The 24030-nt window shown below is 45.2% G+C and overlaps 3 protein-coding genes and 1 non-coding gene across 8 annotated transcripts in view; 3 read left to right on the forward strand and 1 right to left on the reverse strand.

The window, feature by feature from the left end:
* The window catches only part of LOC121106646, a 28322-nt gene extending 18657 nt beyond the window's left edge, over positions 1–9665 (forward strand). Inside the window, exons 4-7 of the mRNA XM_046900112.1 lie at positions 2888–2953; positions 6874–6930; positions 8009–8078; positions 8204–9665. Coding sequence (XP_046756068.1) covers positions 2888–2953; positions 6874–6930; positions 8009–8078; positions 8204–8745 — 735 coding nt within the window. The 3' untranslated portion in view covers positions 8746–9665. The remainder of the gene's footprint in view (positions 1–2887; positions 2954–6873; positions 6931–8008; positions 8079–8203) is intronic.
* LOC112533358 (coiled-coil domain-containing glutamate-rich protein 1-like) lies at positions 8614–9882 on the reverse strand. Its single transcript, XM_025154683.3, has one exon. It carries the CDS (start codon positions 9442–9444, stop codon positions 8776–8778), a length of 669 nt encoding a protein of 222 aa, XP_025010451.2. The 5' UTR covers positions 9445–9882; the 3' UTR covers positions 8614–8775.
* A 634-nt stretch (positions 9883–10516) lies between these two features.
* Positions 10517–24030, forward strand: part of IARS (isoleucyl-tRNA synthetase) — a 90896-nt gene continuing 77382 nt past the window's right edge. Inside the window, exons 1-7 of one of the 5 annotated variants that reach the window (XM_046900090.1) lie at positions 11084–11150; positions 11837–11907; positions 13202–13292; positions 15287–15406; positions 15931–16087; positions 16551–16670; positions 17835–17917. In XM_046900090.1, coding sequence (XP_046756046.1) covers positions 15288–15406; positions 15931–16087; positions 16551–16670; positions 17835–17917 — 479 coding nt within the window. In that variant the 5' untranslated portion in view covers positions 11084–11150; positions 11837–11907; positions 13202–13292; position 15287. Of the gene's footprint in view, positions 10828–11083; positions 11706–11836; positions 11908–13201; positions 13293–15286; positions 15407–15930; positions 16088–16550; positions 16671–17834; positions 17918–24030 lie in introns of those variants that run through there. The other 4 variants (XM_040646613.2, XM_046900091.1, XM_015293480.4 and 1 more) reach the window with 4 other exon arrangements.
* LOC112533386 lies at positions 14225–14359 on the forward strand. The gene has a single exon (XR_003077520.1). It is a non-coding gene; the product is annotated as a small nucleolar RNA SNORA84 (small nucleolar RNA).

Below are 24030 nucleotides of genomic sequence, written 5' to 3' on the forward strand. Positions count from 1 at the left end.
CAAAGATGTAATGACTTAAAAACGTAACTCTGCCTGAGGTAGCAGAGTAGTGCTGGCTCATTGTTTCCACCCTGGACATAGAAAGAAAGGGTATGGCCATTAGAGACAGGGCTGGGGAGATGCCCTGGAGGCTGGTTGGGGTGGGACCCGGGCAGCCAGGCCAGAATAGGAAGCTGATGTTATGGCTTTTATTAAGTTCAAATTCAAAAATAGCTGAAAGCCAACTCCCCTCCCAGTTCTGATTAGAAGCTATTTTTTTTTTCAACGGGGACTTAACTGTTTCTTGCTCTTATTTAACTAGGTTACACTGAAGTTGGCTTTTAGTATAGCTGATGCTTTTTACTCTCCTTTCTACTTCTTTTTCCCAGTAATAAAAGTTTGAGGATGTCAGTCAACATGGGGACTGAGCTGCAGGGCAAGCAAACTGCTCACCCTTTCCACTTGTCTGCTCTGCTTGGGTCCTGGTGCCTCGCTGCTTCCTATGGCTTCTCATCACGATTTAGTGATATACAGATATCTTTGTTAGAACCCCAAACTCTTCAAAATAACATCCAGTAGATTAGGAAACACTGATCCAATAAACAAAATCAGGTCACCTCTTAGAATAATTTGCAAATCCCATGCAAGCAGTTTGCTAAAATTAGAGACTGAATAAGTCTTCTGTTCATGTTACTTCCCTAAATAAGGAGAATTCTAGCCTGAAACTGAGCTATAATACATGTAGTTATTTCAATGACTGGACAGGTGTTTAATTGGTGTGATTGGTGTTCACAGATGAACAATGTTTGTGCCATGCAAATTTGCTATCGGTTTCCTAAAGCTTTGTGTCTGCATTCAGTAACGGTCAGCATGCAGAAACAGCACTTGGAAAGTCCATCTAACAGGTTATTTTTCTCCAGATTCTCTCCTTTCAGAAACACTGTGCAGTTAGGGTGTATTTTGGAGAGATGAGATGTTGATGCGGGAAACGTTTTGCTTGTCGTGGTTTTGGCCATTATCTACAAAAGCAAAGCAGAGCGGTAGTTTAAAGGTGAGCAGGATTAGGGATGGTTTGTCTGTACTCCAAAAATTGATGTATGGAGACCTCTAATTCTGGTTGGCACTACTATGTACTGGTAGGCCATCATAACTAATATGAACATAAACTAATACAAATGCAAGTTTGCTCATCTAATGGACCTTATTATAAATGAAGAAGTTGGTTCATGCTGCAGTTTTGGTTTAAAGCTTTGCAGAGGGGCACAGCATTGGTTCAGCATGTTTAATGTAAGTATTCAAATATAAATATCTAGCTCCTCTTTCATGTTACGTTGTGTCACAGTAATGCTGTTCCTTTCATCAGTTTCTACATTTCCTGAATGTGGGAGCAATATCATTACATGATGGAAAATATGTTGCATTAGAATGAGGGGTTGAAAATGGAATGTAAGAATGGATTTATTTTAAAAAGAAAAAAAAAATAGTCGTTTAGTAGAAATTAATTGTCTGTTCTTTGAGAAACGAGTCCTGTGCACTCCTGTACAGCCGTGGAAAGCTCACAGTGACTGACAGATCCAGTGATGAGGCAGAAAAAGGCTATGCAAATTCTCTACCAGTTAATGCATTTTTTTCCTGATCCACTTCAAAAACCAGGAGGATCTGGAAGAACTATACAGAGGATGGAAAGCTGCTGTTGTAAAGAGACCAAGCTAGTCCTAGCAAGTGCAGGCACAGCTCCTACTGGCTTTGGTAGGAGCTGTGTTCATGTCAGAGCAGAATTAGGTCCAAAATGTTACTGTATGGCTGTGGTAGCACTCGTGTAGACCTGCCTTGCATAAGGTTAGGCTGTGAGACAATACTAAAGCTTTTACTGTTGTAAGTATCTGTGTAAAAACTGAGTGATAGTTCATAGTGGCCTTAGAATAGCTCTGTGCTTTTCAAAATTATTGAGTGTTTGTAGATCTTCCTGCAGGAAGTGTCTGAGGAGTGGTAAAAAGTCCCAGAGCAGTAGAATGGGGGGGGGTGTATAAGTTGAAACTAGTAGGCAGTTGCCTTAAAAAGAAGTACTTGGCCCAGGAAGAAAGTGTAGGGATGGACTGTATGCACTGGCTCAAAAAGTGCCATGGTTCTATCAGGACTTTGTGATTATGAATACCCTACATGCCCAGCCCACTAGTTTTATGTTTTTGTTGCTTTCCTTTTAAAATGTTTTAATAAAAAATGAAAGAAGTTTTGCTATTTAATGCATTAATACATTAAATATTTTATGTACTTTTTTTATATATGGCCCAAGACAATTCCTCTTCACTCAGGACGGCCCAGGCAAGCCCAGAGGTTGGACACCCACAGTGCACCAAGTAATGAGCAGGGTAGCAGTTGGATAACTCACATGGCTGCAGTGTGTGTCACATGTATGTACTGCACCGAGAAGAAAGTGGTAAAGTCTCCATCTCTCAAACTCAATAACCGTAGCTACCAATCTTAATGATAAGGATTATGAATAAAAAGGGCCGGTGTTGTTTGTGGGAGCAACGTGAGCTCAGGTAGAGTCTGCAACCCAGTGATTTATAATCATCACAAGGAACGTCACTGTGCTCTACTTAATCTGTGTGTGGTTAGATGGTAACGTTTTCAGTTGGACTACTAAAGCACCTCAAATGCTTTAGTGTCAGTCATAGGTGCATGTCACCTTCCTTTTTTGGAAAGAGACATAAATCTACGTTGATCCATCATCTATGAACAAAACTGCAGGAATACTCACGTTATATTAGCATACAGTTTTCAGAAAGGATAGCACCTTCTTGTGTGTACTTGCAGAGCTCTGCTCTGTGAATACTATAATGTAAGCTACAGAATGATAACATTTGTTCAGATGTTTTGAAATATATTATTGATTTTTTTTTTCTAGCCTCCTATCATGGACTGCTATCTGTCCTGTATAGCAGGAGCAAAGAGAGGCCTCGAGATCTCCAAGGTAGGAAGTATCAATATTTCTGTTCAGAAGAGGAAGAAATAGGCTGATGCTGCATTAAAGAAAGCAGTGTGATCTCTACCCTTATTGGGCAGGAAAGAACCTACAAAAGACAGTTCCCCCCGTCTGTTTGTGTGTGGAGATCTCAGTGGGAGTTCATCCATTATAAAACACCAGATTTAGTTCTCAGTTTGTTTTTTCTTCTGAGTCATTTTTCTGTCATCCGTGAGGGATAAACTCATGATAAAGAATTGTAATAAAAATATTGAAAATAATTCAACCACCGGGCATAAGTATATTGGAAAACAAGCTTCAGTCATCTTGCTGGTAAGAATGATAAATTTTAGCTGGAACTGTAGTATATACTGCATTTTTTTCCCCAGTCTGATGCTGTAGTGATAGGACTGCAGTACAATAGAAAATGTCATCCTCTTTGAGGCTTGTCAAATCATATAACAGATTTTTTTTTTAATGTATAATGTGTATTAATAAGGAATATTGGTGAGTAGTAGGAACTTTATTTTTCCTCTTGGGTTTTTCACATTTGGAAGCAAGTTCTTGGTTTAACAGTTTGCTGAGTTTAGTACATAGAAGTCGGTAAGCATAACTTGACACCTACATTCAGTTAACCACAGGAAATGTTTCGCTTAGCAAAAGTACAGCATTTGAAATATTCCTTCCTTCCTAACACTGAATCTAAGATGTCTTTGTTTTGAAATTACTTCTAGTAGCTTTTCAGAGATGAGTTTGGCAGCCATTACATGAAACAGGGAAGGTGTTCAACTCGTTGCAGTTGATCTATAGTAAAACTAATTTACAAATGAAATGACTTTTGGTTACAGTGAAGTAATACAAGTTACGTAAGATGACCTTTTTAGAAACTTGAAGTAGAAGCTGCCTGAAATTTAACAAGACAAGATGCAGAGACTAAGCTTTTTGATACTTATTTTTTAGATGATATCAGTGACTCATATGGAACAACTGATCAGAAAGTCAGCAAGAGGAGAGACAGCCCTTGCTGTAATTGAGACAACCCTTGCTGTAATTCTGTGTAAATCCCTGGGTTGACCAGTATGAGAAGCAGATGATGAGGCTAGAATTCTTCAGTCAAGAAAGAGACAACTCAAGTGACAGAAGCTGCAGTCTCTCAGGGTTCAGTGTGGGACCGGTGCTCTTTAACATCCTCATTGATTACATCAACAGTGGGATCAAGTGCACCCTTAGCAGTTTGCGGATGACACCAAGCTGTGTGGTGCTTGCCTGAGGGATGGGATGCCATCCAGAGAGGCCTATACAGGCTGAGCAGTGGGCCCAGATTCAGCAAGTTCTTTAGAGTTGCTTTTCTTTATTATTTATCCAGTTGCTGTTCCATTAGCATGTGAAGCAGTTTTCATTCTTCATGGAGGTGATCTCTCCTCTGCTCCATCCATGTCTATATTAAGTATCCCATGGAAACAAATTGCATAGACCCAAGTCAAATGATATGGTTTCTCTGATGTTTCCCATAGTGTGAACACGTTACTCTATAAGTGGCACAAGAAGTATTCAGATATGGCATGGAAGCAGCATGGCTTTGTCAGTATGGTGCCGTTTTTGGGGGTAATTAGGGACAGAAATTGAATTACAGAGCTCATTTGTGGAGAGAAAAAAGGGGTGAGCGGGATAATTAGGAAATGCTGGTCCAGGCATGTCTCGGTGATAATAACAGAGAGGAAAAGCTTGACTTTGTGCCGTTAACTTGGCAGCAGACTGTACTGCTGTACTGACTCATTTGGTAAGGACAGATGAGTATTACATTTTTTACCACTGAGTTGACTCTTGCAAGAACCTCTGAAATAGCAAAATTGGTGTTATTACCATGACATGCTGGGGCTTCCTACTGCGAAGCAAAGCTCCTTGACTCAGTTTCCAGTTGGACTGGGCTCACAAGTGCAATGCACAGGGCTGGTGGGGGTCAGTGCTTCCGTGGTACTTTGCTGACTGAAGCACACTGTGGTTCCTAACCTGAACGGGATGCTTGGGCATGCCAGGAGGAGGCTTTTTGTTCTTCTTTTTCTTTCCCTTGGCAGAAGTTGCTGGCTTATGTTTAAAAGAGCTGTTCTGGAGCTTGGAATTGTAATTATTTTTGAATCGACTTTTGGATGATTGTTGCTATTAAACAAAGGAATCATCTTCTGGAAAGGACTGTAGTAAATCAGACAGCAAATAACAAAAATGTGGGTTCACATTTAACAAATTAATTCCTCGTGATGGATTAAGTCTAACATCAACTTCCATAAAGGCCTTGACGTTTTGCCCTAACACTCAGCTGGCCTCTTGGGATGGATGCCTGTATGGAGGATTACAAGGAGCTATCTGAACAATGCACAATCCTTAGACACCACCAGCTCCTCTGTAAGAGAAACGTGTCAAGGAAGATCCCTCCAAACGTAGCATTTGCATTTCACTTTCTGCAGGCCACGAGAGTCTCCTCTCCCTTATAACAACATATGAACGTTTGTTCAAAAGAGCAGAGTGACTCCCAGCTGTACTCCAACAAAAATCCAGTGATGACAATGAGTGACGTGATGTACAGGATGGCAGAACACAGTATGGTTCTGTTTATAACAGAATTTCTTTATGAGATGCGTGGCTATAAAATATATATTCTGGTGAAGTTGGTTATTGAAAAATTTAGGTGGAAATATTTCGAAATAATACAGCAGTTTTTATAAAGTACTTTCTGCTGGATGGGCATGGTAATTCTCAGCACAAACCTGCTTTCCAGCTGATAATACTTCTCTGCCTTCTACAAATGTCAGTGTTTGGTGTGTCACTGTAATGTTATCTGATAGATCACCATGCCAATCAAATCAATCTTATCAAAGCAAAGAGTATTGCAGAGTAAGCAATTAGGATCCACAACATATGATAAACTCAGCCCAATAATAGCACTGATCCACTGGAGAACTGTACCTGTAGTTTTGTGGTCTGCTTTAGCACCTGTGTGTATGAACTGGGTTTGAGTCAGTGGCACAAGAAATAGAAGCAGATGATACATGTGTAAAACGTGTCATTGGAAAGCTTGTGAAGACGAATGAGTTTGTTGGCCACTGGGTTGATGATTGATCTTCTGCACTAAGAGCCTTTGGGTTTTTTTCCCAGCTTTGATGTTGGCCAACATTGTTATACTTTGAATTTCAGCTTTGTTAAGTGCTTTCAAACTTAGCATTAAGGTGTTATTTGTGGTTGCATCCATTACAAGACAGGTACTTGCCAAATGCTTAATAAATACGTTTTGTAACTAAAATGATAACGGAAGGGGACCTCAGTAAACTTTATAAACAAGACATACCTAAGTAATATAAGTAACACAACAGAAAAAGGTCTGAAAACTAAGAGGCTTAAGTATTGCTGACAAGTGTAACTATGTAAGGTGCAGTGAGAAAGTGAGTGTGTGAGCATGGCAATACAGGGCAGTACCTGAGGAGCCCTCACTGAACACGTTTTGCTCGGTGTGTGGTGAAATATATGCGTGCTCTGGCTCTGTATGGGCTCACAGGAGAGAGGGAGAATCCCATTTGTCTTCTCTCTTTCCCTCTGCTCTCCATGAAATCCTACCATGAGGTGAGCAGACCCAGGCAGTGTGTGACAGTGCACTTGTGCAGGGCAGTGGGAGTGCAGGGCAGTGCAGTCCCAGTTGGCAGTGGGTGATGCAAGAAGGCATCGGGAGGGGTGCTGTGTGCAGGGGGGTGCACTGACGTGCCTCTGTGACTTGAACAGGAATGGCAGATTCATCTGTCTAGTGGTGAGAATGTAGGACTTGCTTTGAAAATCAAAGGTATGTGTGTAATTCTGCCAGGCAGCACGGGGCCTGTAATTATTTCCCTATGCTATTCTGTTAATTTACACTTCTGTTTTACTTTGCTTGTGTTCAAAAACAGATCCATGCTATAATGGAAATACACCAGCAGCACTACACAGTGAAGGCCAAGTTTCAAGTAAGTGTTCCAGAGTGAGTTTTTGTCCTACCTGCTCAAATAGCGGGAGGGGGGGGGGGGGGGGGGGGGGAATACACAACAAAATGTGCACTCAAGCCATTAAATTAGCATGTTAGTGCAGAGGTGGATTCGTTAATAACATACCAGCATCCTGAAGTGCCAATCTTTGCAGTCGGTGTGGATGCAAACTCTGGTTCTGCTCACCTGAGTGAGGTTTTCCCCTCCGCTCCTTCCCACGAGGATTACCATGGAGGGAAGCTCCCAGCGTAGGCATGACTGACACAAACCTGCTGCTGCCAGCAAGAGTCATGTTTAGCATGTAGGACATCGCCTGAAGTTTATCTGTGTGGGCCTGTAAAAATAGCCATCAGATAGATGGCTTTTTCCAGATTAAATGCTCATATCATTAATGCAGTGTGTTGCAGCTTCCTTTGCAAGGAAAAATGGTGCCTTTGGACACTGTTTTTCACGGGGTTGTAACTAAAGAATTTCAAATCTCGTGGATTTTGCTTGAAAATATGGTTTCCTTTGTAAGGATGAGGATTGACTTTTGCCTGTGTGTGATCACAAAGGGCTCTGTTTGCAGATCAGACGGCGTTTGGGCTCATGTTGGTTCTGACACGCAGCTCTGGTTCCGTGGCTGTGCTCTGGAGGAGGGGCAGCGAATTATCCCAGCTCAGTAGCCCGCAAACATCACCCCTTTATGTGGTGGCAAAAACAAGGCATGCTGCAGTCCTCCGGGAGCTGAAGGGAAAACGGGTTCGGAAACAGAGATGATACTGCAGCTCTGAGGGTCCTATAGCTGCGCTGTGGTTGGGGGCTGAGGCCCGGGGCTCTCCTGGCTCCGGCAGTGCGCGGGGCACGGCTGCGGGGCAGCGGCCGCTTCCATGGTCTGCTCCGTTCTTACTGCCCCGGCACCCGTACGGCGCCGTGTCCCCTTCGGCTCCAGGCTGCGGGCACGGCACGGCTCACAGCCAGCCTCAGCCCTGCAGAGCCCATTCGCCGCTCTCTGCTCCTGTGGCAACAAGTTTCAGGAATGTTACCTGTTGCGTAAAACCACTGCTGTTAACTGTTTCAGGTCGGTCTCCTTTGTACCGATGCCTCCCGGCTCCACTCTTACCTGGTTTACGTGGTCTGCTACCTTTACGGTAGGTAAAACCCACGCACTGTAACCCTACGGCCTTACCCATCCCTGCAGAGCTGTGCGCTGGGGCCGGGCAGTGCTGCTGAGGTGCTCGGAGGCCCTTTAAACCATTTCCTTCTTTCTTTCTAGACATTTCTCCCTCTGCTGGGGTTGGTAAAACAGCAGCGCTCCCCGCCGTCAGACCTGTAAGGCAGGCGGTCACAGAGCGGCACAGCGGGGCAGGCAGCAGCTCCTGCACCCCATGCCGCTCCGCCGCTGTTCCTTCGGCGGAGGGCATTCCTAACGCCTTGCGGAATCGGTGCCTCCGCTGTTTATGGCCGCACGGAGCCTCTCTGCCCTCTCTTCTCCCGCCGGGCGCTGAGCGGAGCTCGGGAGGAGCGGTTCCACGGCCGAGGCGGGGCGCGCTGTGCGCCGGGTCCCCGCGGCTCCGTCCGGCCTTCTTCCCCCCCCCCCCCCCACGTTCGCTCCCCGGGGACAGCGCTCGGCTGGCAGCCCCCGCTGCCCCCCCGCCCCCAAGCAAAGCACACGCAGCTCCCGGCTGGCCTGCAGAAAAGTTTTTTCTTTATTATTTACAAGAGAGCCGCGGGAGCTCCCGCTGTTCGTCCACACGCGCGGTACTAAAAGCGGCCGCCGCCTCCTGCCAAAAACGCGGAGAGGCGACCGAGGAATAAATAAAGCGCTCGCCCGCGGCCCCGCCGGGCTCAGGCGATCCGGCTGCAGAACTCGAGGAAGTCCCTCTCCATGAAGAGCTCGCTCTCCAGCACATCGTCCTCGGAAGGGAAGTACTGCTGGCTGTCCTCCTGCGCCAGGAGAGGAGCGGCCGGGGGGGGCTCGGCCGGGCGGGGCGGCGCGTCCTCGGCGGGGCCCGTGAGCGCCCCGCGGGCGTTCTCCAGCACCCCCAGGTACGAGTCCATGTCCAGCGGGTCCATCTCGCAGTCCGACCCGCCGCTCTCGGTGCCCACCGAGTCCGAGCGCAGGTGCATCAGCTGGTACTTCTCCCGCATCAGGAACTGGTTGGTGTTGCGGGGCGCCCGCATGCCCGGCGCCCGCCGGCCCAGCAAGTTGACGGGCCGCAGGGAGAGCAGCACCCGCGGCCGGTACGGACGGTGGCAGCGGCGGACGGCGCGGCAGCGCTGCTGCAGCTGCAAGGAGTGCTGCAGGTGGCTGTGCGTGCGGCTGCCCAGCAGCTTCCGCCACACGCCGGGCTGCCCGCCCCGCCGCCCGGGGGGCCACCGCGAGCGGCTGCCGCCCCGCCGCGCCTCGCCCTTCAGCGGCGCACAGCCGCCGCCCGGCAGCCCCTCTCCGCGGGCGGGCGCCCAGCGGGGCCGCCGCGCTCCGCTCCAGGCCGCCGGCTCCGCGCGTCGCAGCATCGCGGCCGCGCTCTCACATACTCCCGTCCGCCGCCGGGACGGTCCGGGTCCGACGCCGACTCCGACGCCGCCCCTCCGCGTGGCTCCGCTCAGCCCCGGGCTCGGCTGCCGCTCCCCGGAGCCGTGCCGCCGCTCCGCGCTGCAGCTCCGTGCCGCTGCTCCGTGCCGCCTCCCCGCCGGCGGGGCCTCGCCGGGCGCCTCTACCTCTTCACGATCCGCTCCGTTTTCTTCTTGAGCGGAGCCCGTCTGCAGCGCATAGCCTGGCCGAAGGGCTGCGGGCCGCGGGGCAGCTTGACCGGCGCTGAGCCGCCGCGGACAGACGCTCGGCCCGCTCCCACGCTGTCAGCGCTCCGCCGGGGGACGACGAGCCGCGGCCGGGCCCGGGAGGAGAGCGGGGAACGCCTCGCACCGCACCTCCGCCGCCGCCCCACGCCGACTGGCGGCGCGCACCCGCACACCCCTACTTATACCCTCCGGCACAGCCCATGCCCGGCAGCGCGGGGGTGCGCGGACGGGGGCACGGCCGCTCCCGGACCGGCCCGTCCTCCCAACGCTCGCCCTCTCTGCACGGTGGCCGCGCGTCGCTCCGCACCGCGCCGCGTATCTCCGTGCCGGCCGCTCCCGTCCATCGGGCAGTCCGGACCCGTCCGCCCCCGCGGCCGGTTGGTTTGGCTCGGCGCTCGGGGAGAGTTATTTTGCTCACCCGCTATTCACGAACCCCTTTTGCGCTCAGTTCTTTGCGTAGCTGCCCTTCCCACTGTACTTCGCACTACTGGTACGCAAACTGCGTAAGCCTCCCCTGAGCGCTGGGTTACGGATGGCCGCCGTGGCTCTGAGGGGAGGTGGTGCCCGGATCTGGGGGTTCCAAGTTCAAATGGAATTCGGAACCTTATTTTTGTCTTTCCATATAGCTACTACGCTCTTAAATGTGGCTTCCCTATTCTGCCCGTCTTTGCAGTCATTTTGCTTATGAAAACGAGCGTTGTGTCCCAAGTGGTTCCCTCGGGGCGTGACAGAGAAAGGCGGCCGCTGTCGTGTGGGCACTGAGGGGCGGGGAGGTACGAAACATTCCAGGGTAACCTGGACGCTGCCGACAGCAGCCTGCCGACGTTCGTAATGAATGTCCACCTGCCTGCACAGCAGGGAAAGCTTGCTGGGTACACAACGGGTCTGTGGAGCTCAGATGAGTACAACCCCCGGACGAGCCCTGCCTGCCCGTGGCCCCCATGGGGTTCCCGCCCGCCTGAGGTCCCTTTTGGTGTTGGTGTTTCTGCGCTCAGGACTCCGCTCCATCCCTCACCGCAGCCGCTCCCACTCTCAGCGCTCCCTACGGATGGAACAATGTTCTGCCGCCTCACGACGGCACGGCTAGCAGGGCTAGCGGTCAGTAATGTGATTTTTTCCAGTTCTTAGCTCTTTTTGCATACGGATCCGGTTTAGAAGACGCTTTATTTTCGGATCAGAGCGCCATGAGCACATCCAGACCGCCCTCCCGCGGCCAGGAGGCGCGCGCACCTCGGGACGGGCACAGCCGCCCCCCTCCTGCTGTTTCTAGGCGACGGGCACCGCCAATGGCGAGCGGCCTTACTGCGCTGTGCGCGTGCCGCGAGCTGATTGGCTGGCTGTGCCGCGTGCGCTTGCAGCTGCTTCCTGTCATGCATGCGCGCGGGGTTGCATCAGCGCGGGCTGTGCTGTGAGGCGCTGAGGTGAGAGGAGAGGCGCGCTGTTTCTTCCCCGCGACCCCGCAGGGCGTGTCGGGGTTGGGGGGGGGGCCTCGCGGGCGCTTCGTGCGGGCGGGGCGGCCTTCGTAGGCTCTGCGGCGGCTGCTCGGCCGGCGCTGCTCTGAGGCCGCTGGCGGGGCAGCCTCTTGGCGCCTCCTCAGGCGCTGGGCTGGAGGGGTTCTGTGTGCGCCGCGCGGGTTCCTCCCGAGTGCTCGTGCGGCGTCTTGGCTTTCTCTGGTACTTACGGCATACTTAGGCACTTATTAAGGGGTAACCGCTTCCCTTACTACTGAACGTAATGTTCATCGAGGCTTAACATAGCCGAATGAAGCAGGCAAACCGCCTTGCAGCGTGTTTGTGCCCTCAGCGTTCCCCTTCAGCACGCTTTTCATACAGGGCAGCGATGTGGGGAAGGCCCGAGTGCTTCTGCCTGCTCCGGCTCTGGTGGCTGCGCTGCCTCCCCTCACACGAAGCCTCCCGGCCCTCTGCGGCCTGAAGGCCGTTCTCGTTTTGGCGGTGACACGCAGGAGCTGCTGTCAGGTACCGGCAGAGCCGGCCCCGCTGTCGTGTCACAGCAGCTTTTGCTGCTTCAGCTGTCAGCTTTGGCTTTTGATCAGCGGTTCAAAGCTGTTTCAAAGTAATACGTGTTTGTTGCTGTTTTCTTCCAACAGCGAAGACTTGTGCATTTAATTTCAGTCGCATGAAGGGAGCAGAAAAGTTTGCTGAAGAGATAATATATGGGGTGAGGTGATGTTCTTGCCTAGGATGTCTTAAAGCTACATTTGTGTCCGAGTGTAGCCTTACTATAGGAATCAGAGCACTCATTTAGTGCTCTTTTAATTGGCTATTCAGCATAAAATGAAACATTCCTTCCAGAAGAGGGGATGAGCTGTAGATCACCTCAGGCAGTGTTTCACCTGAGTGGTCGATTCATGTGAGTTAATTTCAGTACACTTTCCCAACCCTGTCTTTAAGTACTGGGCTCACCTGGACTTCATTTATCAGTTAAGGAATTGGGATTTGTCACTTCCCAGTTTCTTGCTTTAGTTTGTTGTTCTGCTCACTTTAGGGCGTATTTTTCAGTAAGAAAGGTCTGGGACTCATTGCTTCTGTTGCCATCAATTATATTAGTCAAATTATCAGGTCATTATTGGTCTGCTCAGAATAAGGTGACAGCATCGGTTTTCTGTTACCATCAAGTACAAAGCTGCTGTGATAGCAGTCCTGTTTTTCATTCTTTTCTGATGTAATTTCTTTCAGGAGTTGCAGGAGAGATTAGGGAGATAAATGAAGGAAAGTGGCCAATAGGGTGGTGACTTTGTCCTTTTGGTCACTCAAAATACGACTTCATTCTTGCATTTCCAGCCAGGTGTGGGTTTACAGCAGGTGCTACTTAGAGCAGGACAGTATTATTCACTTTTTCCAGAATTGGATGCTCTTGATTATCAGATGATAATTTAAACAATTCTTACCCCAGAAATTGCCTTACCTCAAAGATCATCACGTAAAAGGCAGGCAGTGTGAGAGTGTAGTTCTGTGTGAGTATCAAGTGATGTGTTAAGTTGGGAAGGGTGTGTGTAGGTGAAGAAAGGAGGCTTCTCCCAGTCTGTGGGGGGAAGGAAGGTCTCGCATAGGTCTCATAGGATAGCCTGTGGGATGCTATGGTTGGAACGAGGATATGAAGGTGATTATAAAACCCTTGAAGCTGGGAGACCTCTGTTATAGAATATGCTACATTCATTAGACTTTGTTGCTTATCAAAGTGTCATTAGATGTGCTTTTAGTTCGTATGAGTTATTTTTGGTTTTTCTGTTAACAAAGTGAGTAATAACCTTCCAATCCGCCTGGTGTTAATTAGTCTGTATGTGCTGTATGTTGTCAAGTGCATTTCTGAAATCTTTGTTCATTCCTAGTAAGGTTTTTGCTGATTTTTTTTTTTGTTGTTGAATTATGAAACATTTTTTAAATGTCAGTATAAAAAAAGCCATTCCAACTGACTTTCATGATTTTCATGCTTGTGTGTTCTTCTATTCTAGAAAAGAAGCTCAGCATAAGTTTGAGACTGCTGTAGTACAGTCTGCAGACTTTGATGCCCTTACTGTTGAGTGTTACTGTCCTTTAGAAAAAGTAAGTGTCCTTTTAGGAAAAGGAAAACATTCCTTGGTGCACTGTCTTAAATTGTCACTTTTTTTTGTGTTTTGTCAGCTGAAAATGAACAGAGAAACAAGAACACAAAACTAAAAATGACAAAACAACCTGTCTTCATTAACCTGTATGAAAATTTGAAGTCTTGCCTGAAAGTGCTCTGTTATTGAGCATCTCTCCTATGAGGATAGGCAGTGCTTCAGTAGCTGAAAGGGACCTGCAGGAAAGATGGGGAGGGACCCTTCATCAGGGGGGTAGGCGCAGGATGAGGAGGGATGGCTTTAATTGAAAAGGGGAGTGTAGATTTAGATGGGGTCTTAGGAAGAAGTTATTTACTCAGAGGATGGTGACATGCTGGTGCCACTGCTCAGAGAGCTATGGTTGTCCCATCGCTGGAGGTATTCATGATCAGATTGAAGGGGGTCTGAGTAGTGTGACCTGGTGGGGGCAACTCAGATGGGCTTGAAGGTCCCTTCCAACCCCAATCCACTCTATTGTTAGGTACATTTGTATAATCATTTTAGTGACGTTAGTTGTGATGTCTTCCCTCATTCTGTATTCAAAGTGATAAGGTTCCTTTGATTTTTCTTGGTATTAGAATACTTACCTTGTTTATAGTTGTGAACTTTTTTCTTTTTTTCTTTGAGTATGCTGCATTATTCATGCATCAGTGTGTAAACTTGTCCTGCTTTTGCTCAACACAGACATCTTGATTTAACTTTTTGCTCAGTTAAGGGTGAGACATACATGGATTTTAAATCAGGTTTGTCTTTCTAGAATTCTCTTCTCTAACTGGAAAAAAATTGGCTGGCAGTGACTAACTTTTGCATAGTAACTACCATCAGTAATTATTTTTTTCCTCCAGTTCTGAATAATAAACTTTATTTGTACTATTGGAAAGAGTATGAATTTGTGGCCTGTGGTTACTGGACACTGGTTTGTGTGTGCAGTGCTTCAGTTGGAAGAAATGGCCCAAAAGTGATACTGTGATTTACGCATGGAGTCTGTGATGTGTGAGCAGCTTCCATAGCCCGGTCACAGTTACAGACCAAACCCTAAATATGTCTTTAAATTGTTAGAGTAGCTGAGCCTGTTGTGAAAACCTTTGTAATAAACATCCCTAAATTAGGTGCTGCTGAAGTGAGTTGATTTCTAGGGAATGAACTGTAAGACGAAATTCTTTTCTCATCTCCATTGTCTCCGATGCTCTGAGTCTTCTGGTACAGAAGACCAGGCGTGTCTGTGTCTAATGGTATTGGAAGTTCTCTATGTTGCAAAGAAAGCATCTGTGTAATTTTGCTCGCAGCAATTCATGTTGATTTAGCTAGAAGTGAAGAATGGCTTTGGGCTTTGCTGCCCCCATATAAAAGACTGTCAGGACAGCCAGCAAGAAGCATCCACTTCAGCCTTATTTCTATTATAACTGTAAAATGAAGGGAGGGGAGTAAAAAAAGGCTGGTTCATTATAGCACTTTTGAAGATAGAGCCCAGCTGAAGTGCTCCAGATTTGTCCTTATCTGTTCAGTTTCTTCTCCCCACATTCATATTCTGTTACAGTGTGTTTCAATTACTCTGTCTGAACTCTGAGCTGCTTTTAGTTGCTCCTGAGAATGATGGCCTAGCTAAATGGGAAAAAAAAATCACGTTTTTAAGCCTTGGAAAATGTAGCTAATAGGAATAACTGTAGTCCTTTTTACTGATTTTAGTTGTCACAGCCAAAAAGTAATTGGCTCTGTGAGAGAATAGTGAATCTTTTTCCTGTTACAAAAGCGTAGTGTTAATCTACCAACATTTTAAGGTGTTTTAAGAATGTGTAGTGTTTGCTTCTGTGTTGATGCTGAAACAAGCTGTATGCATATGCTGAGATGTGGTTCCTTGATACAAATTTGTTAGAGTCAGTTGTTTTTGTGAAGCCACTTTTTTCCTCTCACTGCTGTTAAATTCGTGTTTTCTTTGTTTGGTCCTTGCTGGGAAAGAATGGTTCAACAAGTTCCAGAAAACATAAGTTTTCCAAATGAGGAAGAGAAGATACTGGAGCTCTGGAAGAAGCTTAATTGTTTCCAGGAATGCCTAAAGCAGTCAAAGAATAGACCTAGGTAAGAATCTGCTAAAAGCTGGAGCACTATATGTGACAATGCAAGGTTGGCTTAGCTGGATTGGCTGGTTTTGGCCTCAGTTCTGTTAACAAAGCCACTCCCTTTGGAGATAGCAGTTGTGGCTGATGTTTCCTTGTCAGTTACTATGCGTGTTTCAGTTTATGGAGAGTCAACGGTGTGCAGGCAGTAGTAATAAAGTGACAGCTTCCTGCTTGGTGGGTTTGTAAAACAAATCCACAGGTAAGGAAGGACGGTTCCTAAGCACATCTGCCAGCTGTGGAGCAGCATTCTGGCATTTTCAGTAATAATCGTGGTAGAACTGGCAATCAGGAATGGAATGAGTGTATTTCTACTGCCAGCATGATACTTGTGCTAACTAATAGCAGACCAAGATATTGATATTGTGCTATTAAGACATATATTACTTCCAATTAAGGAAGCATTGGTACAAAGATGTAGTTATCCTCTTTGAAGATTTGATGCTTAATTTTTGATTTAATTAATAATGTTGTTTTGTGTCATAGGTTTAACTTCTATGATGGCCCTCCATTTGCTACCGGGCTTCCGCACTATGGCCATATTCTTGCAGGAACCATTAAAGACATAGTTACCAGATTTGCTCACCAGAGCGGTTTTCATGTTGACAGAAGATTTGGATGGGATTGCCATGGCCTACCTGTGGTACGTGCAATAAGTCTACCTACAGATATGTCTGTTGGTTCCTATTCTTCAGTATTACCTGCTCATCAGTCATGTTTATGTTGCTCTTATGCTGGATTTGTTGTGAAAGGAGCGACGTGAGCTCCTTGGACAGTGTGTTGCTTTGGCCTTCGTTTGTGTAGAGGTTTCCTGTGCATCCTACTGGTCAGCCAGCCTTCTTTTTCCAGGCACTCTGTTCATTAACTATATCTGTTATGTACTTCGGAAAACTTTTTTTTCCCTTAAGGTAGTAAAGACACAATCTCACCTGGGTTGTCAGAACATCTGCTTATTTCACCTGCAATGCTCAGGAAAACTCAGAAGGATAAGGAAGGCCCTTCAGTCCCATTGTAATGCATAGAACGTAAAGAAGCTGTCTGGACAAATTCTGAAAGCTTTGGATGTAGTATGATGTTTTTGTTTTGGTTGTTCTCAATGTTCCCAGGAATATGAGATTGACAAGACCTTAGGCATCAAAGGGCCAGAGGATGTGGCAAAGATGGGGATTGCAGAATACAACAACCAGTGCAGAGGAATTGTGATGAGATACTCAAAGGAATGGGAGGTAAGTGAAGTCTTAGTGTACAGTCTGTTCTGTGTTCCTTAATAGTGTGTATATTTACTGGACCTCTTCTTGTTGCCACAGTATGGGTGAGGAAGCATAGCAGAGGGAGAACTGACTTGAAGCGGGTGTTTCAATGCTGTGTGTCTGGAATCATGATGTGGAATCAAAAGTGCAGCCTATTTGAATTTTAGCAGTTGCTCATCCATGCTCAAATCTCATATTTCAAAATCTTCAGTGATTCTTAATTGCATTTTTAAATAATTAAAAAAGAAAGTTGATTCTAGTTGATGCTTTTTCTCCATGTCTGTTTTGTATGTGTCCATTTAAGTGCTTTCAGGCATTTGTACCTCAACTGGACCCTGGGGAGGAAAAAAAAAACAACAAAAAAACTGTGTTCAGTTTTGGGCACCTCAGTACAGAAAGGACATGGAGGTACTGGAGCAGCCCCAGAGAAGGGCAACGAGGCTGGTGAAGGGCTTGGAGAATATGGCCTATGAGGAGAGACTGAGGGAACTGGGGCTGTTTAGTCTGGGGAAGAGGAGGCTGAGGGGAGACCTTATTGCTCTCTTCAAATACCTGAAAGGTGCTTACAGCCAAATGGGGTTGGTCTCTTCTCACTGCTGACAGGTGACAGGATGGGGGGAAATGGCCTCAAGTTGCACCAGGGTAAGTTTAGGTTGGATATCAGGAAAAGCTTCTTTACAGAAAGGGTTGTTAAGCACTGAAATAGGCTCCCCAGGGAGGTGGTTGAGTCACCATCCCTGGATGTGTTTAAAAACCATTTGGATGTGGTGCTCAGAGATATGATTTAGCAGAGGATTGTTAGTTAGGGTAGGATGGTTTGGTTTTGGTTGGACTTGATGATCTTTAAGGTCTTTTCCAACCTGAGCAATTCTATGATTCTATATCTCTAATCTACTGTTTCATGGTTGATTATTCTGTGGTCTTGGTTCTAAACAGTTATGTTAGTGGCTTCAATCTTTGCTTGTCTTTATTGAAATTTTGAGTTGTGTTACGCTTAGATGTTATCTAGATGTGTTTCACTGATATGGGACAACACTGCACTTCTAAGATCAAGCTGTTTTATGGAGTGAATACTGGAAATGTGCTGTCATCCCTAATGTGAAGATGTCTTCTCATCTATGTGCTGTGTTTTCTTAACAGTTCAACGTTACCAGATTAGGACGCTGGATTGATTTTGAAAATGACTATAAAACACTTTATCCTGAATTCATGGAGTCTGTATGGTAAGATAACTTATCCACCTTGCATAAATGCTACGTGAGTTTGAAATGTTAAAAATGGCTTCAATTATGGTAAACATGCGTTGTTCCATATATCACTAAAACTGTCTTCAGATATGCCCAATTTCAATAAACAATGGGGAAAATATAGAAGAGGATGTGAAATCTCTTCATGCCTAATTGAGGAAATTAATCAAACTAATGATTTATTCAGAATAGTAGGATGTTGTAGGTAAAATCAAGCATGAACAATGCTACTCTTGTTAGAGTCTTGTTAGAGTATCAACGTAGAACAGCCCTCGAATCTTGCTGTTCTACGTTGATACAAAAACAGTTCTGAAGCTTTACTAACACATTCCTTGCTCTGTTTAAGAAGTTGTCTCTACCTTTGTGTTCTTCATACCACTAACTTCAAACTCGGCTTAGCTGTAATTAAACCTCTTCTTCGAGCTTAAATTTAGAGGCTGTGAATCTGCTGTTGTGTTCTTGGCAGTGTAATTTCACAGCTTTCTGGGTCTCCTGGTGCAGAGCTAACTTCCAAGAATTTTGGCAGCATTTTCAGAGTGCCTGTTGGAGTTCTGAAAGACAAGATGGCCTTAGAGGTTAAGTTGAACCAGACTGAGTTAGTACCTGGGGAACTGGCAACATTGAGTCCTTCACATTGTTAGAATTACAGAGTGACTTACAATGAAGGGTTTAGCAGAGTTATGTGCTGACTAAAATTGAAAAGCAGATTATATGCACAGTGAAGTATTACTGATGTTCTTTAATGTTAGCTTTAATAACCTTTAATTATACAGCCGTGTAGTTGGTTTCATATGTAATTAAACAGTTACATCCAGGTATGATAAAGGACTGACAAAACATCCAGATGTCTCTTGGAGCCATTAGTGCCAGTGAGTTCTTGATGAACTATTAAAAGGATGAATGGTGGGAAGGAAGCAGATATGTAACTAATTCAGTTGAAGAAACCATGCTTAATGATAAAGCAGAGACTGACAAGAAACCTGTCTGTTGTCAAATGACCCAGTGGCGCCGCAATCCTGTTTAAATGATATCTTCTGAGGACCATTTAAAAACAAGCTGGACATGTACTCGGTGCAGGGTGTCTTAACAGCCCAGCCTCTCTTTGGTGGTGGTGTTTATTCTTCTCTATCGTTTTCCTCCTTAGAAAGAAACTCCTTCACCTAACTCAAAAGGTTTCCTGCTCTGAGGTCAGAGCCGAGGTGTGTTCTTCAGTCTGATGGTTTGGGATGTTTTTTTTCCCCAGTGAATATGGAATTAGTTAAACTGCTTTATATCGCCGTCTGGTGGCTGAAACTGCTGTTTGCAGTTTGAACATAATTCAGTTTTTAAAACAATTGAAAGCTTTGTGCAGTGCGAAGCCACGCAGTCCTTGTGGAACACTGGTGACAGGAACTTGTTCTAGCTGCTTCTGTGCCCTAAGAAATTGTGTTACCACAAAAGACTACAAGAAACAGATAAATGGGGAGAAGAGAGGGAAAAGCATTTAGTTATGGTAGAAAATGAGTACTTCATATGCTCTAGATAATGGCTGTGCTGCTTACCGTGAAAATGCAGTGTGGGGCTTTTGGTCCCTTTCTGTCCCCTGCCCCTCTTCCCGAACTAACTCAGTTGCTGTGGTTTCAGTTTTCCTTTTGGGACTGTTACTTAGAGAAGAACTGTTTCCTTCTTTAACACAAGCATCCTTTGGCCTTGCAGCCCCATCCTACCTCTGTGCCAAGTGTCAGGCTTGGGGTGCCACTCTCCTACTTCTGGGCTACAGCTTTGAAGGTTGCAGGTAGCTCTTGGAACTGGAATGTTTGCCTTGGCTTGCCAGGCTGTTCTACCACTGCTCCTTGGATGTAGTTTTGCTTTCCTTCTGCCTTGATTTTTTTTTTTTTTTTTCCTTTGGTACTGTAGAGTTCTGTAACTAATTGTCAGTGTTCAGCTGCCCTTGTTGTAAAGATCACAGTGACTGGATTGTTATGTCCTTGCTTTTTCTAAATTTACTTCTGTTCTGTGTGTGGAGTTAATCCAACACTGAACAGAATGACTTCAAAACAACGGATCTCTGCATCCTCATAGGAATTGCTGCTGTATTTCGTGTATTCCCCGACTCCTCAGTGATTCACTAGAGGGATGGTGTTCATAAGAAAGGATTCTGCTTTGTCCATTTTTTTTTTTAGTAGCTATCTGCATTTTTTCCTCATGCATTTAGCACTCCAGGTCTCTGGTGGTGGTTTTCTTACTATGCTAGTCTTCGTTTCATCCCTTTTACCTGTATTTTAAAGGAGGAATACACTGAACTTCTGCTTAGATTGATGATCATCGGGGTAAGCGTAGCATCAGTTTTGCACATTTATATTTTCTGTTACAAGAACATTCCGTGTTTGATTTGACTGAGTCCTTCAGCACACTGATATGAAGATTACAGCAGGAAATGCCCTCACTGTTGGTAGTTGACAGCTTGGAGGGTAGAACTGGAGCAGGATGAGCTCTGCTGGGATTTTACAGATGACCCTTGGGGTAAGAAGGAAGACCTGATGGTATCTGCACTTCTGATTCCTAGTCCCCAGGACGTATGCTTTTACTTTCTTCTGAAGGTGTCTTAAAAAGATAATGTTTTAAAGACAAGTTTTCTGTGTTTGATGTTGGGCTTAGGTTCCTCTTACGTTTATGTCTTTTTCTCCAGTGTTGTTTGAGTACTTTTCTTTTGTTTTTCATTTCATCAGTAATTGAGTTCAGTGTTCTTTTCAGTTCTTTTAACAAATAAAATAAATACCAAAAAAGAGCACTTCAAATTTGGAAATCATTTTCTAATATTTCTAGTGGGTGCTTTTAGTTTCTGTAAAGCCGAGAGACTTCGAACACTTAAAATCCCATTAAATACTGAGTCACTGCAAACAAAACCTCTTGGTCACTTGACATCACTTGATAACCCAAGGGAATGGTATGAAGAACTTGAGAAGGATGTGATCTTACAGCTTCTTTTTGACCTTAAGTGGATGTACACGTGTGAAGAGGATAACTTCCTTTTCATCTGCTAGAGGATACTGGAGGATATAGGATTTTACATGGGGTATTTGGAGTATCACATTGACTAATGCAGTATCTTTTGGAAGTCAGAACTCCCTTTGTGATGTTCGTCTGCTGTATATGTGACTTGGATCAACTAATATTGTCATAAAGTTCTCTGCAGCTTCTTGGAAGTTGTACCTATGGTAAGAGTTACAGTGTTGGATACTAACCAGGCTGAACCAGTTGTCATCCCCTCCTGACACTGCAAGAACAAGAAATGGGTGTTATCAGTTGGTGTCATGCTCTTTAGAAGCTAGATTTCTTTCACCTTTAGAGTGGGATCTTTGTTCACAAATGGCTGAGATAAGCATCTTGTGTTCACCTTTCCCCAAACCTCGTTTTTCTTCTGCAAAGGGATGTAAGTGTCCCACAGCAAGGAGGATGCAATTAAATTTGTCCTGCTTGAGGAGAAATGTGCCAAAATTAAGGAAGAGCATCTGATTTATAACCTTTGGAAATGAATTCTGTAGCTTTGTTTATTATTTTCAAAAGGACATCTGTTTCACTTTTATCTTAAAAATGTAGAGCCTCTTGCTTGCAACTTGGCAGTGATTTTCAAGTGTAGGGAGCTCAGATTTGGGTGGGGCTGTTGGAAATCTCATGTGTTGAATTGTTAAGCAGGGCATGATACCCACCTGCAAACAGTTCGGTGACTCTTGCTGTTAGAGGCAGGGTAATCTTTGTTCTGGTTGGGCAGTGCTGCTGGCAGAAAGCTCTTTGACAGTTACGTGTGCACTTGTGACACAGGAGCTGATCTCTAGGCTTTCTTGTTGAGGAAGCAAATGATGTGAGATAACAGAATGCCATTGGTTTGTTATCATACTGATAATGAGGGCTATTCCATCAAGCAGCTGTCTTGACTTCATAATTCCGAGTCTTTGGAATAGTTGTCTGAAAGGAGCGATCGTACAGTAAGCTATCCGTGTGTGATGGTTGTGATATCATGTGAAGAATGATCCTTTTGAGCTCTCATCGTTTTGATTTGGCTTTGGAAAATTGGAGCGCATTGCAGTAAGAGAGAACTGCCACCAGAGGGAGGTGCTGGCTTGGGTTTTTCACTTGGCAGCTCCATCTAGTGTCCACATGCGCTGAAGTTATGGTTATATTTACAGCTGAGTCGAATATGCACTGTTTCACTAAGTAGTTTTCGTCTGTGCTGTTAATAGTCAGCGTTCTTCAGAAAGTGAAGCTTTTTTTCCATGGGTGTTTTAGTTAATTTTGGAAAGCAAGTCGAACACCTTCAGTATAAATGCCATCACTTGTCATGGTCTGCATTAATTATCCTCTGAGGTGATGATCATACATTTTTTTTTTTTTAAAACCTGCATCAGAGCTTCTGCAACTGACCAGCTGAAATGTGTACACAGAAAATAGATGAAACTATTCACAGATCTGTGTTTTGTTTCAGGTGCTGAAATATAAATTATAACCATCTGAGCTGTGAAACACATACACACACTGGTATGCTTTGAATTTGGCTTAGGGATCAGGCAGCCACAGCTTGCCTGGGGATGACATCTGTTACTTTTGTAAGGTTACTTTTGAGGTGTGAGTGGAAGGAAGGCCAGCCACCTCGAGTGCACAGCCCTGGGTTTGGCTCTTCCATGGCAGAACTTGATGCTGCTCAGGGTTTCATAGATTTTATCAATTTTGTGGATCGGCTGATGTGATTTCTTGTGTTTGTGACCACTCATAGGAAGTGTTTGACTTTTAGTAGAGGCCCTTGGATAAATTTGGTTGGATTGCATGTGTCTTTTTGTGAGTGTGTCATGTCTTCCATGACTACAGGCTTATGTACGTCTCTTGATACTCTTCTTTTGATGCTGTAGCTAGAAATCAGTGCAGTAGTCTGCTTTCATTTTATTTCAAAGATTTTACATTCAAACTTAGAAGGCACTGATTTAACAGAGGCCTGGATTCTTAAGCACAAAGTGACAGCCTGCAGGGAAAGAGTGCTGCTTGTCAGCTGGGGTTGGTTGCTTAGCAGTGGGCTATTGATCTGGAAAGGAACACAAAACAAGTGATCAGGAGGTTTTGAAAACATAGATCAAGGAGGAAGAGCTTTTAAAGTCATCAGTCCTTAGTCACTTCTAACTGTTCACAAATGGGATTTGACTCTGAAGAAAAGCAGATCTTGAATTTATAGTGATATTTAAGGCTTACCTTCTCCTGCCTTACTCTTAAGGTAGCCAACCTGCAGGCTGTACCTCTGAATGTGCAAGTCAATGAGACCTGGTAAATATGCACCTTCTGCAAATCTGGTAGTATTTAGATAGAGAAAATCATAGGGTTTTGTCCATTGCACAGACACCTGATTAGTTGCTATGTAAAGTACATTGCTTTTACAGCCACTGTTCATCTTGGGCATGGACTTGTACTTCATATTACAATATGATGGATCTTTTTTTATTTCAAGAGGACATCCAAATATGCTGTGGACCATGTTGAAGGTTGCATAAGAAGAGTTAAAGCTTTAAGTGGAACTGATCTCGGTCTGGAATCTAGTCCAAAGAGAAATGAGCTAGTGAAGGAGAACATTAATGTAGCTTATGGCACCGTAAAGCTGGTTTCATTACTTTGCTTGCTAAGCTGAGTCCTCTTCTGAAAAATGCTCTTCACATTGTCAGAATTTACTCAGAGTGGTATACTTTTTTTTTTAGCATTGGCTGTTAAGATGATATATGAGCAGCCATGTCATTGCATGTCTCTTTTAATTATGTCTGATTTCAGCCTTGTTAATCATTGAAATTTCAGGTCGTCTTTGTATTCAGGAGATTTAGCAAAGATTGTTCAGCAGTGCTGATTTGTGTTCTGTCTGAATATTGCTCTATGCTGTGCAATCAGTGCACAGAAAGCCAAACTGGTAGAATCAGCTAAAACTAAAATTGAGCCAGTAAGGCAGTCACAGTCAATTTCTCTTTTCTTTTGACATAGAAACACTGTCTTTAGTTGATGATTGATTGCTTAGAAATGTGTCTTTCAGCACATCACTCCATGCTTTGCTGTTGTTCTATTGAACAAGATATACAAAATGT

Source organism: Gallus gallus, chromosome 12 (genome assembly GCF_016699485.2).
Source record: "Gallus gallus isolate bGalGal1 chromosome 12, bGalGal1.mat.broiler.GRCg7b, whole genome shotgun sequence".
Lineage (NCBI taxonomy): Eukaryota > Metazoa > Chordata > Aves > Galliformes > Phasianidae > Gallus > Gallus gallus.